Source organism: Natrix helvetica (assembly GCF_964273705.1).
Source record: "Natrix helvetica genome assembly, chromosome: 1".
NCBI classification, from domain to species: Eukaryota; Metazoa; Chordata; class Lepidosauria; order Squamata; family Natricidae; genus Natrix; species Natrix helvetica.
Window position 1 is genome coordinate 170,584,946 of NC_138548.1, and position 16,718 is coordinate 170,601,663.

At 36.1% G+C, this 16,718-nt stretch overlaps 1 protein-coding gene across 5 annotated transcripts in view; it reads right to left on the bottom strand.

Moving 5' to 3' along the window:
* NCKAP1 (NCK associated protein 1) overlaps positions 1 to 16,718 on the bottom strand; it is a 79,978-nt gene that overhangs the window by 38,122 nt on the left and 25,138 nt on the right. For 4 of the 5 annotated variants that reach the window (XM_081940854.1, XM_081940852.1, XM_081940855.1 and 1 more), the window contains exons 3-10: positions 13,087 to 13,179; positions 12,841 to 12,897; positions 11,146 to 11,288; positions 10,973 to 11,063; positions 5,537 to 5,674; positions 3,948 to 3,996; positions 1,251 to 1,407; positions 133 to 189 (exon numbers count right to left, since the gene is read on the bottom strand). In XM_081940854.1, the coding sequence (XP_081796980.1) occupies positions 133 to 189; positions 1,251 to 1,407; positions 3,948 to 3,996; positions 5,537 to 5,674; positions 10,973 to 11,063; positions 11,146 to 11,288; positions 12,841 to 12,897; positions 13,087 to 13,179 (785 nt within the window). The remainder of the gene's footprint in view (positions 1 to 132; positions 190 to 1,250; positions 1,408 to 3,947; positions 3,997 to 5,536; positions 5,675 to 10,972; positions 11,064 to 11,145; positions 11,289 to 12,840; positions 12,898 to 13,086; positions 13,180 to 16,718) is intronic. The other variant, XM_081940853.1, reaches the window with a different exon arrangement.

The following is a 16,718-nucleotide window of genomic DNA, read 5'->3' on the forward strand; positions in this document are numbered from 1 at the left end:
CAACTCTGAATGGCCTTCACTTTGTGAAATGGGATCTAAATCTATTTCTTAACTGATAAAGCTATAAAATTTAGATGAGTATGAATACATAATTAGCAGCCTTCTAAAATTGTTACAATGTAGTATACTTACGCATGTGATACAGCAGCTTCCTTGCACTCTCTTATGTCATTTATACGCTTGTTATAGCTGCAAATATAAATAAGATGTATAAACATAGTGGTGATTTACATTTTCTGTGGCTCTAGTTACAAAAAACAAGAAAATCTTCCTTTACTTAATTTCCTCAAAACCTCAAATTACTTAATATATATTATATCCAATATAAACACAGAGAAAGATAAAAGAGATTATGTATCTTTTTCTTTGCAAAATCAGAAGGCATAGAAAAAGAAGCACATTTTAAAGTAAGATTTAATTTTAGATGTTAAACAGCTCCAAGTAGTGCCTACTGTTTTTATATGCCTTTGCTTTTTGATTCACATACTTTTGTATTTTATCCTAGCAGTCAATTGTCTTTTGGCTCTTCTAAGGACATTTATCTTTAAATCTCCATGCATTACTTCAAGATATATCCAGTCTTTCTTACATAATAGAAACCATGCCTGTCTTACTTTTCAATTTAAGAAACAGTTTGCTGCTTAGAATGACAGGGTGATCTTTAAAAATATAGTCAAAAAACCTTCTGGGGGGGAGAGGATTAGATAAACACTCTTCTAGATATGATCAATTAAGCATTTATGTATTTCAATAATGATCAAATGAAATATGTACTAGTGATTCAACAAGCCTTTAAGTTCAATGCTATGAATACTCTTAAATTTAAAGTAAAATGAAACCTATTAATGAATATTGAAACATGCACCTAAGACTTCAATAGATGTAATTCTCTCTGGTCCTAAAGGATAGGGTGGACCAATTACTCTGATCTTCTCTTCTAATTTCATGAATGTTGAATCTGTTAATGCTACTAACAGATATTCCTATTATGGACCCTAATTAAATTTATGTTCTAAACTAACTTTAAAGGCAACCTTGGATTCATCCTAACAAGACTTGATGAGGATTAAATATTATGAAAACATCTGGGTATGGTTAAGCTACAAATGAGTGGGGTGAGGTGGAGGATAATGCTGCTGTTTCTACTAATCTGTTAATGAAGAATTATCTTCTTCATGGTCATGTGATCTCCTATTTTATCATACCTCGATCATCATAGAATATGCATATTTTTTAAAAAACCCACATACCCTCTTATGTTTACAAATAAATCTTCAGCAGCCTTATGAATATGAAAAACTTCATCCCGAAAGAGTGCCAAGCAAGAGCTGCTTTGAAGAGCGAGTTTCCAAAGAGTCAATGCTGTTGTGTCATTATTCAGGATTCCGTGGCACAAAATAAATCCAACTTTAAAACGAGGGGAGGAAAATCACATGGTTATAAAAATAGCAATTACTAAGAACTGAAGCAGAACAGTAAGATACAAATCCATTACATTCTACACACACACACACAAAATAGATCATGCATTATTTTTATTGCAACCAATTATTATTATTATTATTTCTTTTCATTCATAAATATTTTGAATGCAGTTATTATCAGGGCATATCATTTACAAGAAAGCAAAGAAAGAACAAAAAGAAATATTAACACATATATTAATAACAATAATAGAGTAACAGAATAATTTTAACTAGATTTCTCTTTATATTAGCTAATATATTGCATCCAATTAATACATTTTCAACCTTCTTGATCTTAAGATAGTCATTTTAACATCCCTGTACAGTTTAAAATAATCACCAAGCAGTCCTTACTTAATGACCACTCATAGAGTGGTCATTTGAAATTACAACTCCGAATGAGAGGAATGAGCATCCCCATGGTCATGTGATCACAATGCAGATGCTTGGCAACTGGCTCACGATTAAGACATTGCAGTGGTTTTGTCCATGTGATTACTATTTGCAACCTTCACGGCCAGTGGCTGAGAAGTGATCAATGGGGTAGCTGGAGGAAGACTACAAATAGCGATCACATGATTGCAGGCAGCAACTGGGATTGCTGTAAATGACAATGTAAATTGTCATGGTCATATGACATCATGCCACAGGGCCACATTGTTTGGCAATGGAGGTCCTGGTCCCAATTACAATATGTAAGCCAGGACTACCTTTTAGTGTTTTTATTCTTTCAAAATGTTTCTAGTATTTTAAATTATATATATTTATTGTAAGCCACCCAGAGTCATTGACTAAGCTGGGTGGCCATAGAAATTGAATGAGAAAATAAATAAATATCTATTCAGAACATACAAAATGACTTTTTACTGTCCCTAGAGCCATTCTATCCCTGATCTGAATATCAATAGTATTGGTGATTCCCATTGTTTAATGGAACAAAAGAGTATGGGAAGCAACCACATTACCTATGGTCAATTAAAGCTACATCAGCACGTAATTGAATTAATTTGTTATCATGGCCTTATCCACTTTTAGAGTCTAGCCCTAAAGCAATGCCAGATGCTTTTTTAAAAAAAAATCTACATAACCTTGGTTTAGGAGAAAATGTCATATTCTATTTTATGTTGAAACATAATGTGAAAACCTTTCCTATCTTTACATTCATTATTTTCTTCAAAAGAGCCATTCTTGTTTGGTCTCCAGTAGCAATCAAATCCCTATAAATGCAAACAACTTGTATGGTGTTGTGCACTAGTAAGTATATTTAAAAAGCCATTTCCTAGCTTTTGTATCTAGTGCATCAGAAAATAAAATTGTATGAAAAGAACAATGGTTTTTCAATTGGCCATTCCAAAAATGTTACAGGTAAGGATTAAAAACCTCCATCCTTTGGCCAACCTCAAACAGCCGTACTATCTCCCTAGCAAAACATTCTACCTCTTATAATAGCTGGCTAAGAGGTTCAGGTGTTTCCAGACCTTTCAAAGAGAAAATGTAAGAATAATAAGCACCATTGCTCCCTGCTTTCTTTCACATGGATAAATTGATGATGTCAAGCGACAGGTCTTTTGTGACTTTCTGTTTGTAGTTTCCTCCTGTTAGTCCTTGAGCTGAACTCGTTTCTCAGAGAGGTAGCCATAAAATCCCCCCTTGGTTCCTCAATTTTGACATAAAAAAAGAATCCTGTCATTTTAAGCTCCCATTGATTTTCAGGGAAGACATTTAAGCACATTCTTGATTTTCTTCCCACTATTCTCAATGGAACTCTTTTGGGTCATGTCTATAAGAAATGTTAAAAATTGGAAAAAAATTAAGAGTTCATGCAGCTATTAACACTGCTTGACCCGAACAAAAGAGAAAGGAATTGGAACTAAAGCTTCAAGTATGTACATACTACACACTGTGCCAGCTAGTGTAATTAACAGGATTGTTGTGTGTCTCAATTTTAACTCTCTTGGGCAGTTCTTTAGCAATAGTCTGTAGCTTTTTTTATGTCTAAGTCTAACTTCCAAATCTGCCATGACCAGATTTGAAACCAAGAAACTACTAATTCACGTTTTGCTCTATATGTATTAGAAAAGATATATAGTTTGGGCCTGGGTTGCAAAATAGTGGTACACATATTTTAATTTACTAGTATAGTCAACTTAAAATGTTGTGGGAATAGAGACTCAATTTTTTCTTTCTTCAGTTACCCTCTATCATTCATTTTATGTCACAATAAAAATTAACTACTAGTAATGATCAGTTAAAATTGTCACCTGGATATGAAAAGCCTAAAACATCAGCTGAAGATGAAATGTTATTTAGCATCATTTTTTTATGCTACTGTACTCAAAAAATATGGTTGATGCTATGAATATATTGGGGCAGAGACTAGCACAACTATACTGTTCTCTCAACAATTTCTTACACATTGATACTGTGACATCACAGTAAAGGACATTAATTGCAAGCACCTCACGTTAAATTTAAACTTACAAATTATCCATTTTTCCATTGTATCCAGAGAGAGATATTCACATGGCATCTGTTTAAAAAAGGAAATTTTAATCATCAATGGAAAACAGCAATCTAGTTAATGTAAGATTCATTTTCACCTAACATCTATTTACATTTTAAAGAAAAGCATTGTTTCTGGAAAATATAATGTACAGACATTTCAGGATTATAAAGTTTATTTTTTAATATAGATTAAGTTTATTTTTTAATATAGTTTTCTTTTTAATATAGATTAAGCTAAAATAGCTTAATCTATATTTTGCTTTAAATGTAATGACTGTTACAATTCCTTAGTTTTGGACTGGAATGATCAAAATATAGTATCAGGACAGTTTAGCTATAATTCTACAAGGCAGCGGGAAGGGAGATAGTTTAATAGAAGCACACGCTATGATCTAATAATTACATATAAATACACTGAAAGTTCTCCTGAGGTAGAATTGTGAAGACCTTTAATAGTTTCTGTTCATTTTGAGTTCAGAGACATACTTTCTAACCTGTATTTAAGGATGAGCTAACTCTTCTTTGTGATGATTCTCTTGAGAGCCCCTTGGGAGAATATAATGACTTAATCACCACAATTTTGCCAACTGCGATAGCCCCAGACTGATTCTAATGGATTAGTGCTGTGTGCAGCGAAGCATAACTAAATATACTTATTGCATACATAAACACAGCATGTAGGATATGTGGAAAGAAAAAAATTAAGCAAGCACTATTTATGGCCTAACAATTTGTTATTTACTTTGATTCTGTAATGTAATTATTTAACATCGATAACAGAGGAATTGCAATTCTATGCTTAATGACCCAAACGTAATCCCCCCCCCCCAAGGCTCTGTTTTTGCGAAAAATGGGTCGTTTTTCGCAAAAACAGGGATATTTTTGCCTTGCCCCAGCCCTGCTGAAGCCTGCAGAGTGCTGCATGAGGTTGAGGGGAAGGCAAAAACCCCTCAGTTTTTCGCAAAAATGGGATGCGAGGGTGGGACTTCAGGAGGCCAAAAATGGCTGTATTCAGTGTATAACACCAACATTTCCATGCTCTTGGGGGGGGGGAGGTATTTTAAGCTTTTTAATTAATTAATTACTTCTTCACATTTCTGTGCTGCTCATCTCCCTCAGAGAGAGACTCTGTACAATAAAACATTAAAACACAAAAGAGTATATAGAAAAAAATGTTAAGAAGAAGCAACAGATTAAAGTTAGTTAAAAGTTTAGAGGAGAGCTTTCAGGGGTCTAAACAGCCTCATGGTTGCGGGCTCCCCAGGGGATGAGGCTGCAGAGGCATGTTTTAACTATTTAAATAAGTATAGTTATTTGCCTGAATATAAGATGTTATGCAAATGCATCGCTTGATTTATATTAACCTACATTTAGGCATAATAAATAAACTCAGCAAGCAAGCTGAATTCAAAGGACAACTAAGGTTCCTGGATGAAAGTTCTCCATTCCTCCCCACCCATCATCAGAACTGCCCCTTCCCTATGGCATGAGGAGGAACCAAAGGAGGAACTGATTTTTGGTTTCAAGGCATAAATATAACACAGGTCAATCAAAGAGTGACATACTGTGTCTGACTGTGCAGGATTAAGCATTGTGCTGGGAGCACTGATGAGGCTCAAGAGCTGGGCATTTCTCCACTGATCAGCTGAAAGGTTCCGACGAGGATAGACCATCTGAAGTGAGATTAGGGCATCTGAAAGAGCCTAGAGCACAAATTAATAATAAATCAATATATATATATATTAAAAACTGATAATTAATAAATAACATTTGAATCCAATATCACAATTCAAACATCCAATGTCACTCATGTTTAAGAAATTCATAGCAGAACTTGAACATTGACTCCAATTTGCATGCTAAAAGTAGTACTTACACAACTACATGTAAAATACACCCTGCTGTTTTTAAAGTGCCTGTATATCCAGAGAACCGGCAAGCTAAGCCTACGTCAAAACAGCTGTGATGGGATATATAGTAAATTCACATTCTATCTCTGGCTGAAAGAAAACAGTATTACTTATTGCTATTTATTGCAAAGGCTTATACATCAGTTCAAATGTATCTGACTCTAAATGGCTTACATTTCCATATTCTGTAACAAGACAAAAACAAATAAAATGCATTCAATATATCACCATCACGCCATATACCAAAATCCAATTAAAACAGATATTCCTCCTGTGGGAAATCGAGAGACTCACAACACACCAGCCTCTGTAGCCCTCTTAAAAAATCATACATATTAGCTTTCTAAAATACCAAGTAGGTTGGGGCTAATCAGGTTTAATACAATACAATACAATAGTAGAGTTGGAAGGGACCTTGGAGGTCTTCTAGTCCAACCCCCTGCCTAGGCAGGAAACCCTATACCGTTTCAGACAAATAGCTATCCAACATCTTCTTAAAGACTTCCAGTGTTGGGGCATTCACAACTTCTGGAGGCAAGCTGTTCCACTGATTAATTGTTCTCACTGTCAGGAAATTTCTCCTCAGTTCTAAGTTGCTTCTCTCCTTGATTAGTTTCCACCCATTGCTTCTTGTTCTACCCTCAGGTGCTTTGGAGAATAGTTTGACTCCCTCTTCTTTGTGGCAACCTCTGAGATATTGGAATAATGCTATCATGTCTCCCCTAGTCCTTCTTTCTCTTAAGCTAAACATACCCAGTTCCTGCAACCGTTCTTCATATGTTTTAGTCTCCAGTCCCCTAATCATCTTTGTTGCTCTTCTCTGCACTCTTTCTAGAGTCTCCACATCTTTTTTACATCGTGGCGACCAGAACTGAATGCAGTATTCCAAGTGTGGCCTTACCAAGGCATTATAAAGTGGTATTAACACTTCACGTGATCTTGATTCTATCCCTCTGTTGATGCAGCCTAGAACTGTGTTGGCTTTTTTGGCAGCTGCTGCACACTGCTGGCTCATATTTAAATGGTTGTCCACTAGGACTCCAAGATCCCTTTCACAGTTACTACTACTGAGTAAGGTATCACCTATACTGTACCTGTGCATTCCGTTTTTGTTGCCTAAATGTAGAACCTTACTCTTTTCACCATTGAATTTCATTTTATTAGATAGTGCCCAATGTTCAAGTTTGTCAAGATCCTTCTGTATCTTAAGCCTATCTTCTGGAGTGTTGGCTATTCCTGCCAGCTTGGTATCATCTGCAAATTTGATGAGTTCCCCATTTATTCCCTCATCCAAATCATTGATGAAGATGTTGAAGAGTACTGGGCCTAAAACAGAGCCTTGGGGTACTCCACTGCATACTTCCCTCCATGTAGATGCAGTTCCATTGAGAACTACACGTTGAGTGCGGTTGGTCAGCCAGTTACCAATCCATCTGGTGGTGATGCTGTCTAACCCACATTCTTCTACTTTATCTAGTAGTAGGTTATGGTCTACCTTATCAAAAGCCTTACTGAAGTCCAAGTAAACTATATCAACGGCATTCCTCTGGTCCACTAATTTTGTCACATTATCAAAGAATGCAATAAGATTAGTCTGGCATGATCTGTTTTTGACAAATCCATGTTGGCTTTTGGCTATTACTTTGTTTGCTTCTAGGTGTTCGCAAATTCGTTGCTTGATTATTTTTTCCAGAATCTTTTCAAAGGGGGGGGGGGGGACTGAGACAGCTCACCCCCACAGACCTTACAATGAGAGAATAATCTGTTCACAAGCCTTCCCTCCAAATCTTATTGAACAAGCATACACCACAGGGAGGGTGTGGTTTTCTAAACACAGCTGCTGAATCATGAGGAGTTTTAAAGTACTTTGAATTGCACTACCAGCCAACCCAGCCAACCCAATGCAGCTACCAGCCAACCCAATGCAGCTGTGAAAGAAGAGACATTATATGGGTAATCAAGTGGCACCTATAACTGTTGCATTTTGGACTGCCTCTACTACCCTAGGTATCTTTAAGGGCATGTAAAGTGCATTGGACTACTGTAGTTGAAAAGTAGTCAAGGCACATTAACTATGAGGAGGACATCTTGATTCAGAAACGGCCATAACTGGCACACAAGATGAGAAGGTCCTGCTTAAATACAACTGCCTCTTGTTCTTCAAGTCAAACCAGGGAATCGAGGAGGAACTGCAGGTCATGAAACGGTTCAGCACAAAAGATGCTGATCCTATCCAGAACTAAAGATGGAATATACAGATGGATTCTGAACCCAAAGTCATTCCAACTTTTTGGTACTGAGCCTGCTTTTCGCCATCTAGACATTGATAATTCCAAGCCCTAGATCAGAACTTTAGCAAATGTTCCAATTGGCAGGGGGCGAGGTGGCAAAAAATTTGACTGAGAATCTTATGTCATCTCCATAAAGTAGACCAGACTAAGAAATAGATTTAAGTGTAAACTTAAAGCTCTTTGTTATTAGAACAGGTATAGTAACAGAATCTTGAAAATCTGAACGTGTTTCCCTTCCCTTCTTTTATCTTAATGTGAAATTGTAAGGGGCAGGGGAGGAACTGTCTGAGTAATTTTCATAAATCACTTTCTTGGTCTGGGTTCAATTTTTTTTTAACTTGATTGATGCCTTGGCAATGAATCTTCCCCTTGTACCTCAATGACATCCTCTGTACCCACTAAATCAGCATACCAACAATTCTTAACTTTCTGTTTATGGATTACTTCCCCCAGTAGCTTTATGTAGATTTTAAAAAGATTGTAACAGTGTCAAGTCTAGTGGCATTCCACAACAGAATGCCCTAGGCCTTGACTTCTTCCACCACCAATGACTGGAACTGCCCCCTTAGGAAAAAAGATCTCAACCCACTGTAGAAGGACACCATAATCAATGGTACTGAAGACCACTGAGAAATCAAGCAAAATTGTGAGGGTTGCACGTCCCCTATCCCAACCTTGCCACTGCTCGCTGCCAAGGGAGATTAATGTGGTCTTGAAACCATACCCAAGCATGAAACAGTCCAAAAAGCATCCAAACAATCTGCTTCATCCAGGCTCCTCTGCAATGGGAGGCCTATCTTCTCAACGATCTAAGCAGGTGTTTTGAGCTGTACTGCGTTAAATTATTTATGAAAAATGTAGTAAGTAAATAAATAGAGCCAACTGGACACGTAAGAGTGACATTGCACAGCTGAAAAACTTGAAATATAGCAGTAAACCTATCCGCACATTGGCTTTGTCTATCTGTACCTTCCTTGAGGCTTTTATCAACCAGGAAGGGAAATAATCCAAGGTGCTAGATGCTAAAGTTGATGCCACAGAAAATCTAATCCATTTCCTCAGATCCTGGCTCCAACTCATAACATAGAAGATGTAGTTCTGGTCACTTCTATAGTGTTTGTTTAGCAGATGTTCAAATTCCAACTAATTTCAGTGACTTTATTTCCCAATTCTAACAGTAGCCCAAGAAATTCTTCTCTACCGCAGTCTTTGTGGTTTATTTGAACAGGACAGCTAGGTGGTAATTCATACAATAAGAGTGAAGGCATACTACCATTTTGCCACTGTTACTGCCACAGTGTAGGCTTGATCCTATGTTCTCTCCAGCCACTTCATCAGCTGGAGCTCCTCAGTAAACTCAATATTTCCTCTAGATCAATAGACAAACAGCTCAGGTACAATCCTGTCTAAGGCTGCAGTTGTCTCCATAGTAAATAACCAAGGCCTCTCCACAACTGTGTTCCAGGGCTTCAGTAAATTATTTAAGAGTCCTCTGGAAAGCAGATGGATCCATTAGACATCTCAGGCAGACCAAATGAATAGATCCATTCATTCCTACAAAAGATTGGTAGTACTAATTAACTCCGTAGCAATCAAAGAGTAGTTTGTCTATGATAAAGGACAGATGATAATATCTTCCATTCTCGATTCATATTGCATCTGCTCTGAGACACAAACTAAATTAGCAGAGAGCCCAACTGCTTCCACTGCCTATGACCTATTAAAGTACACCACCACTTGGAGCAATCAGAACCAAATGGTTCATCTACTCAATCCTCTGCTCTCTACAGACATTAACTCATCCTTCTTGTACTCCACAACATCTTTGGTTACCTGAACCTGTACAGTACTCCAATCCAAGGCTTGGCATCACACAACTCCCAAATGTGTCCCTTAACATCTCTGCTCCATCACAAATACACTTCCATTTACTTTCATTGCCTTTTACTGTTCTTTTTTGCAAAACTACTGCTTGTTTAAAAAAAATGCAGTGAGCTTTTAAAATATAGACAAATGGTGACAAATATTAGAAGCTTTAAAAGGCATTTGGTTGCTGGCTAACATGATTATATCATGTTGATATAATCATAAAGAATGAAACTGGTTACTATAAATTCAATCCAAATATACAGCAATCGCAGAATCTTTAACAGAGCTTTACAGAATGCAGGGAAAGTGAGTTTTATTTCCCTTATATCTTACAATTCCCTCAAGATTCACTCCATTAACTCTGATTAATTTAAACATTCCTCTTCATATTCTTGTGAATGGTTACCATTGCCATGCACACTTGCATTCAGTAAAAAAGTGACAATTATGAATGTCATATTTTTAGCAGAGTGTAAAATTATTCTTTAATGGGACTACTGCAAGCACAGTCTAGGATGTGAAAACTCCATGTCCCAAAGTATCATATAGAATTATTTTTATATTTTTGAGAATAGTGGAAAATGTGGAAAGCATATATGATACCCAAAGGGACAGTGAAGGCTAAAATATTGAATTGAATAATGTTTATGAAATGTTGGTTGTATTCCAAGACTTAATAAGTGACTGAACATTATTTCACTATAAAATATTTACAAATTCAGAAGTCAGGGAAAAAAACAAAGAAATCACACAGCAATTGACACATTTTGCTTACAAGGGACAAATAAAATGTTTTATCTACTTATGCAACTGGCCTAATTAACAATCTAATTATTTTAAAATCATTAAAGAAAATAGTGACAGAGACATTGTAAAGCACTTAACTGAATTTTAAAAATATATTTCAGCAAACACAAAAATTCACACATACTTTACTATGTGGTACAAATTCTTCCATCATTTTCTTCAATGGATTCTCATAATCCACAATCATCTGGCCAAGACGTGGGTACTCTCTATCACTGAAAGCAAAAGAAGAAGTCAGTGTAAAAATACTTGTGCAAAGTGAATGAGGTCCCCAAAGGCCCCCAGTGTACCAGATACCTTGCTCCATGTGTCATTTCATGAGCATAGTTGTACAATCCTATGATGGCTTTCCGTTCTTCAATCCGAGACAGCAATATCATTAATGTTGTGTAGGTTATGATTAAGTCTAGATAGTTCTTTGTTAAATCAAAGTTTACAGTCTGAAATTAAAATACAAAGAGAGTTCTTTTTAAAAAATTGTGAGAAATGCATCAATTCACTTACTAAACAATGCACATGTCAGGGTTCCAAATAGCATCCAAAATTAAATCAGAGTCCAAGGCAAAACATTCCTCAGAGTTCCAATTTATTAAAAGAGCCATGTTGGCGCATCTGGGAAAACGCAAATCTGAAAGCTTCCAGGTTTTCCCACCCAGTTGAAAGTTCAAGATACCGCCCCCACCCACAAGTCCATCACATGGTCCAATCTTCCACTGCCACGCTGGCAGCTTCCACACATCCAGTTCCGGCCAGGTGCAGAGACAAAGGTGACCTTGGCTTTCTAAGACGAATGTTATTATGGATATCACCCAACTCCATATAATTGCCCTGGCTTGCAGGCATGACAGCACACTTTTTACAGCAGATTACTTATATCACTTTCAAGTTCTTATTCTTCATGCATTTTTCCATGACCATTGACTGGTGTCTGTGACTGATTCAGGCCCAACCCTTTGGAGCTCTCAGATTTGGTCTGACTTATTCACTCATCCCGGCCAAAATCTTCTATGTGAGCTCATCCAATAAAATATTTGTCAAATGTTTTGAAAATACATTTCTGGATTCCAGATGTAAAAGTAGTTAATGGCAAAAATTAAAGTTCTCTCAGAAGCTGAAAACCTAATTCTTCATCCTCTCCCTGACAAATCAGTGCACTGTTGCATGGAACAGTCAGAGAGGTAGGATTTTTTTTATTTTGTGGTAGTTTGGGGAAAATTTAAAAGAAAAACTTTTAAGGATAATTAACCCTATTTATTAAACCTATTCAGCCAATGGCTTTGTTTTGCCAAAATCCATTAGGAAGCTCCACAGTTCAGCAGTTTGTCATCAGTGATCATTGCCTGAATTTTTAACAGCTCCTAGAGCATAAAAATTAAATACCATGCACATTTAAAGACCCCATATTGAACAGATATTCCTGATCCAGCATTATTTAACAGTAATTTAAGCAGGGGTGTCCCAGGGGTGAAATGCTCTGAAGTCTGCTACCGATTCTGCTACCTTTGCAGGCACAAAGAAGCCTTTTCTGAGTCTGCAAAGGTAAATAGAAGGGGGGGGAGGGGAACGGGACAGCTGTGCCACACGATTTGGATTCACTAGAAAGCAGGACTGAAAGCAGCACAGCTGACTGTCGCACAGCTGACTGTCAGAACTTTTTTTTTACTTTTTAAAAGTACTACCTATTCAATTGAACCGGTAGTAAAAAAATGCTTTAAAAAAGTTTTAAAAAGTTCTGACAGTCAGCTATGATAATCACCTGTGCCATGCTATCGTTGGAACTTTTAAAAAAACTTTTAAAAAGCATTTTTTACTACCGGTTCAGGTGAACTGGCCCGAAACGGTAGCATTTCAACCATGCCATGTCCCGTTTTCAATCCTTTAAGAATGTAAGAAACAGGTCCAGCTTGATATAACTGCAACAATACAATCCTGATATTCCCTCGTAATGTTCCTATCTTAATAATTTAAAATATTCATTTTTTTCAGACTTACAATATCAAAGAAGACTTGGCAAACATCAATAGTATTCAATAGTTCACAGACATGATCCTTTGAAATAAAAAGGAAGAGAAAGGTATGATTGTTTATTAGCATCTTACAGTAACAAATAATTTATGATAGGCTATATATCGTTCTCAAACTAACATCATAGAGAATGATTTAATCTATACTTAATGGGAACTTTTAGCTACAAGCTAGAAGCCACTCAAGAAAGTTAATCTATACTTAGATCTTTACCTTAAATTCCATAACATCAACAAAAGTGAAGTAATATAAAGCCAGATTCTTCAGAATTTCTGATTTCTCTTTTTGCAGCTGAGCTAGCTGTTGCTATAAATGAAAGAAAAATATATATTGAAACATATACACATACTTACATGCATAAGCAATAGTTTAGTTTTGGAAAATCAAGAAATCCTATTGCAAGAAGCATGTGTGTCAAGTTTTCCATAATTTCTTTTTAATCATGATTTTACCGTATAGCTCTAATATCAAGTTGTATTTTATAGGAATTTTACAAAAATCAATAGCTAGCAGAATACAGTCTTTTCTGCTATAAGCTCAGTGGAGTTCTCCCCCTTTGAATACAAACATCTGCCATAAGGCTGGCTGTTAGGGAAGCAAGAGGATGGATGGAATAAACCTTTTTTTTAACGTAACATCTAAATCAGGGGTGTCCAAACTTGGCAAGTTTAAGACTTGTGGACTTCAACTCTCAGAATTCCCCAGCCAGCTGGCTGGGGAATTCTGGGAGTTGAAGTCCACAAGTCTTAAACTTGCCAAGTTTGGACACCCCTGATCTAAATCAACCAGATTACTTCAAGGAAATGTACAGTATATACTTTAATCATTGTGTGTGGCTTTTTGTTTTTAAGAACAAAGCATTTCCTTAATCCAGAAAGGATATTTCTTCCAAGGGAGCTTGGAATTTGAAAAGGTTAATTATTGATATATATTTTTTCTATCTGCTTATGCACAGACCATGGTTAAAGAGCAATGCAAGTCAGGAAAGGAGATGTGCGTATCTGTTAATCAGTCAGATTGGTTAACATGTCATTCTTGAAATCTCTCGCTGAACCGAAGTGTTAAGTATAGACATTGTATATGTATATAAGCAAGCCATCCACCCATTCCAAATAACAAGTAGCTCTCTGTGATACACAGGTGTGCGCACACATTTCATGAGCAAAAGGTATGCACACACACACAAAAAGAGGACTCCACTGGGCTCTCTGCAATCTTTTCATGAGAGCTGAAAATGATTCAAACCATATTCAACTATTATCTTTAATTAGTCCTGGTTACTAGGTAATTAGTACCCATTAGTACAAAAACTGTGACATAGGCACAGATGATCTAAATATGAAATTAAAATTGTTATGTAGGTTGGTTATAGAGATAATTAGCCAAAGCAAAATCATTTATGAGCACAAATCAGCATGATGAAAAGAAGGACAAATTTCTTGATGTGGGAAAGATTGGTGATAACAGAGTTTACAGGTTTACTACAAAAAAAGAATACACTTTTAAAATTCAGAACTTACCAAAAAGAATATCCAGGCAAAGCCACGTTAAGCATGCAAAATAAAATATAGATACAAACATAAAATACGGTAACGGTTCTTTAACCAGGCCAATATAACACAATATACATTGAAACACAAGCAACAAAAGAAACAAAGATGAAAAAGAAGCAAGAGGCTAGCATGTTAAGACATTGGTGAAGATATGGAAAAGCAAAATATGAAAACAAGAATATTCAGTGAACATAAGCTTTCACATAGTATTTTTCAGCAATGTTACCTTTTGGGATGCTACATACATTACACTCTGGGTGCTATGATAAAGGCAGTGATTTCCTTAAAGCTTCATACTGAGTTTCATGAAAAATGTCATAGATTTGAAATTGTATCTATAATACACAATGTTAATTGAGGATGGGAAGCAACAGTATTCTGAGAGAAATGATATGTTCTTTTTGAGAGATGGTGTTAGGTCAATGAGGGCAATAGAGTTTTTCAATACGTTCACAAAAGTCAAATAGAATGTTATCGTTTTCCATCTTTTCATAAACATTCAAGCAATTCTCTATTACTTTCTCCTAAAATACCTTAATTAAATGCAGATAAATTGCACCTGAAAATTATCGACAGGAATCATTTTTGGAAGCATAAATAAGAACTGATGTTGATAGTTGTTACTAGTAGGTTGTTCAGCAGGAAAAAGCTGCAGTCCCACATAAAAGAATATAGAGCAGGGGTGTCAAACTCGTAGTGTCACTTTGTCATCACGGGACGTACCATGACTTTTTTTCCCTTCGCTAAAACAGAGGTGGGCGTGGCCAATGCATGATGCATCCAGCCCACAGACAATGAGTTTGACACCCCTGGTATAGAGGATGCATGGGTGCTATGAGTGGGGAATGGGGAACACCTGCAGGTCAGTAATCATGATCCCCTGACCACAGGGATTCTATGATGGCCACAACTTTGTGTACCTATTGTAAGTCTCCCTTGTATAGCATCAGCATAATTTTGAATGGTTGCTCAACAAATGGTTGCAAGCTGAGGACTATCTCTATTATATATCTACACAGCTAAGCAATAAGAGACCAGTGGTATCATCTGAATGTGATCATTCTTAATGTTGATATTCTTCATCCCTTTCTAACTGACATTAGTAATCAAGTTCATGATATTCTTTTATCCACTTGGAGTATATCTGTTGAGTCAGTACATATAAGCAGCTAATGTAGATGATTAACTAAGATGGCACAATATTATCAATATAGCGTTATATCCTAAGAATCAATGTATCTCAAGAGCAGGAAAAATTGACAAAATCATTGATTAAATAAAGATGCATTTTAAAATGTTTATTTTGCAAGGCTATTATATTGTTCAACCTGTATAATTTGGTTTAGAATAAGTTGACATTTTTCTGTTTTCCTCTGTATTAAAAATAATCCTATATTAAAATGGGTTCAAATTTAAGATATTTAAAACATATTTTCTTAGCCAATGGATGACCATTGTTGTATGACTTAAGTGTTTCACAGAAAATACCAGAGATGATTCCAACTAAAAATAATTTAGAAATAGATGTTATATAAAAGATTTTTCTATCTTTTTAGAAAACTTAGTATAGTCCATTAACATAAAATTATAAAATATCAATGTTTGATATTGATGGGACCTTGCCGATTATTTAGTCCAATCTCTCCAAATGCTTAAATCCACAACTTTTAATAAGAATTAATAACATTTTTCATTTAAAAAATGAAGCAAGTTGTGACTAATTTGTGCTAACCAATAATGCACAAAAAAACTGAACAGAAAAAGAATCAATAAAGGAGAACGTGTAGCTCAGGATTGAAAGGAGGATTCTTAGTGCTCTCTAAGGTTAGTTGTTTTCTTACAGACACTTCGATACCCAAACTAGGTAACATCATCAGTACTAGAAAAAGGATCAAATATGAAGGGAATGGAGAAGGGGAAAAGTAGGCAGAAGAATAATCAAATTAGAAAATGGAGAAATCAGGCGGGGGGGGGGGGTTCATAAGTAGAAAGGTTCCGCAAAATTCCCCAATGGAATGTTGCTAACCACTCAATTCAAGGGCCCTTTCCATTCTGGTCATGTAAAACCAGAGTAGAGTTGCTTTCGAGGGGTTGAACAAAAATCTTTTAAAAGCCATGTTTTTCCTACTTTTTGTCTCTAGTATTTCTCTTTCTACTCAACTTTCTTGTAATTTGTAATATGAATCTAGCTTTTTTGTGAGGAGTGATTTTGATTTGTGTTTTCACATATGCAGTAACAGTACCCGTTTGATCCCTCATTCTAGATCTTCCGGTTAGTGCTCTACAGGGTTA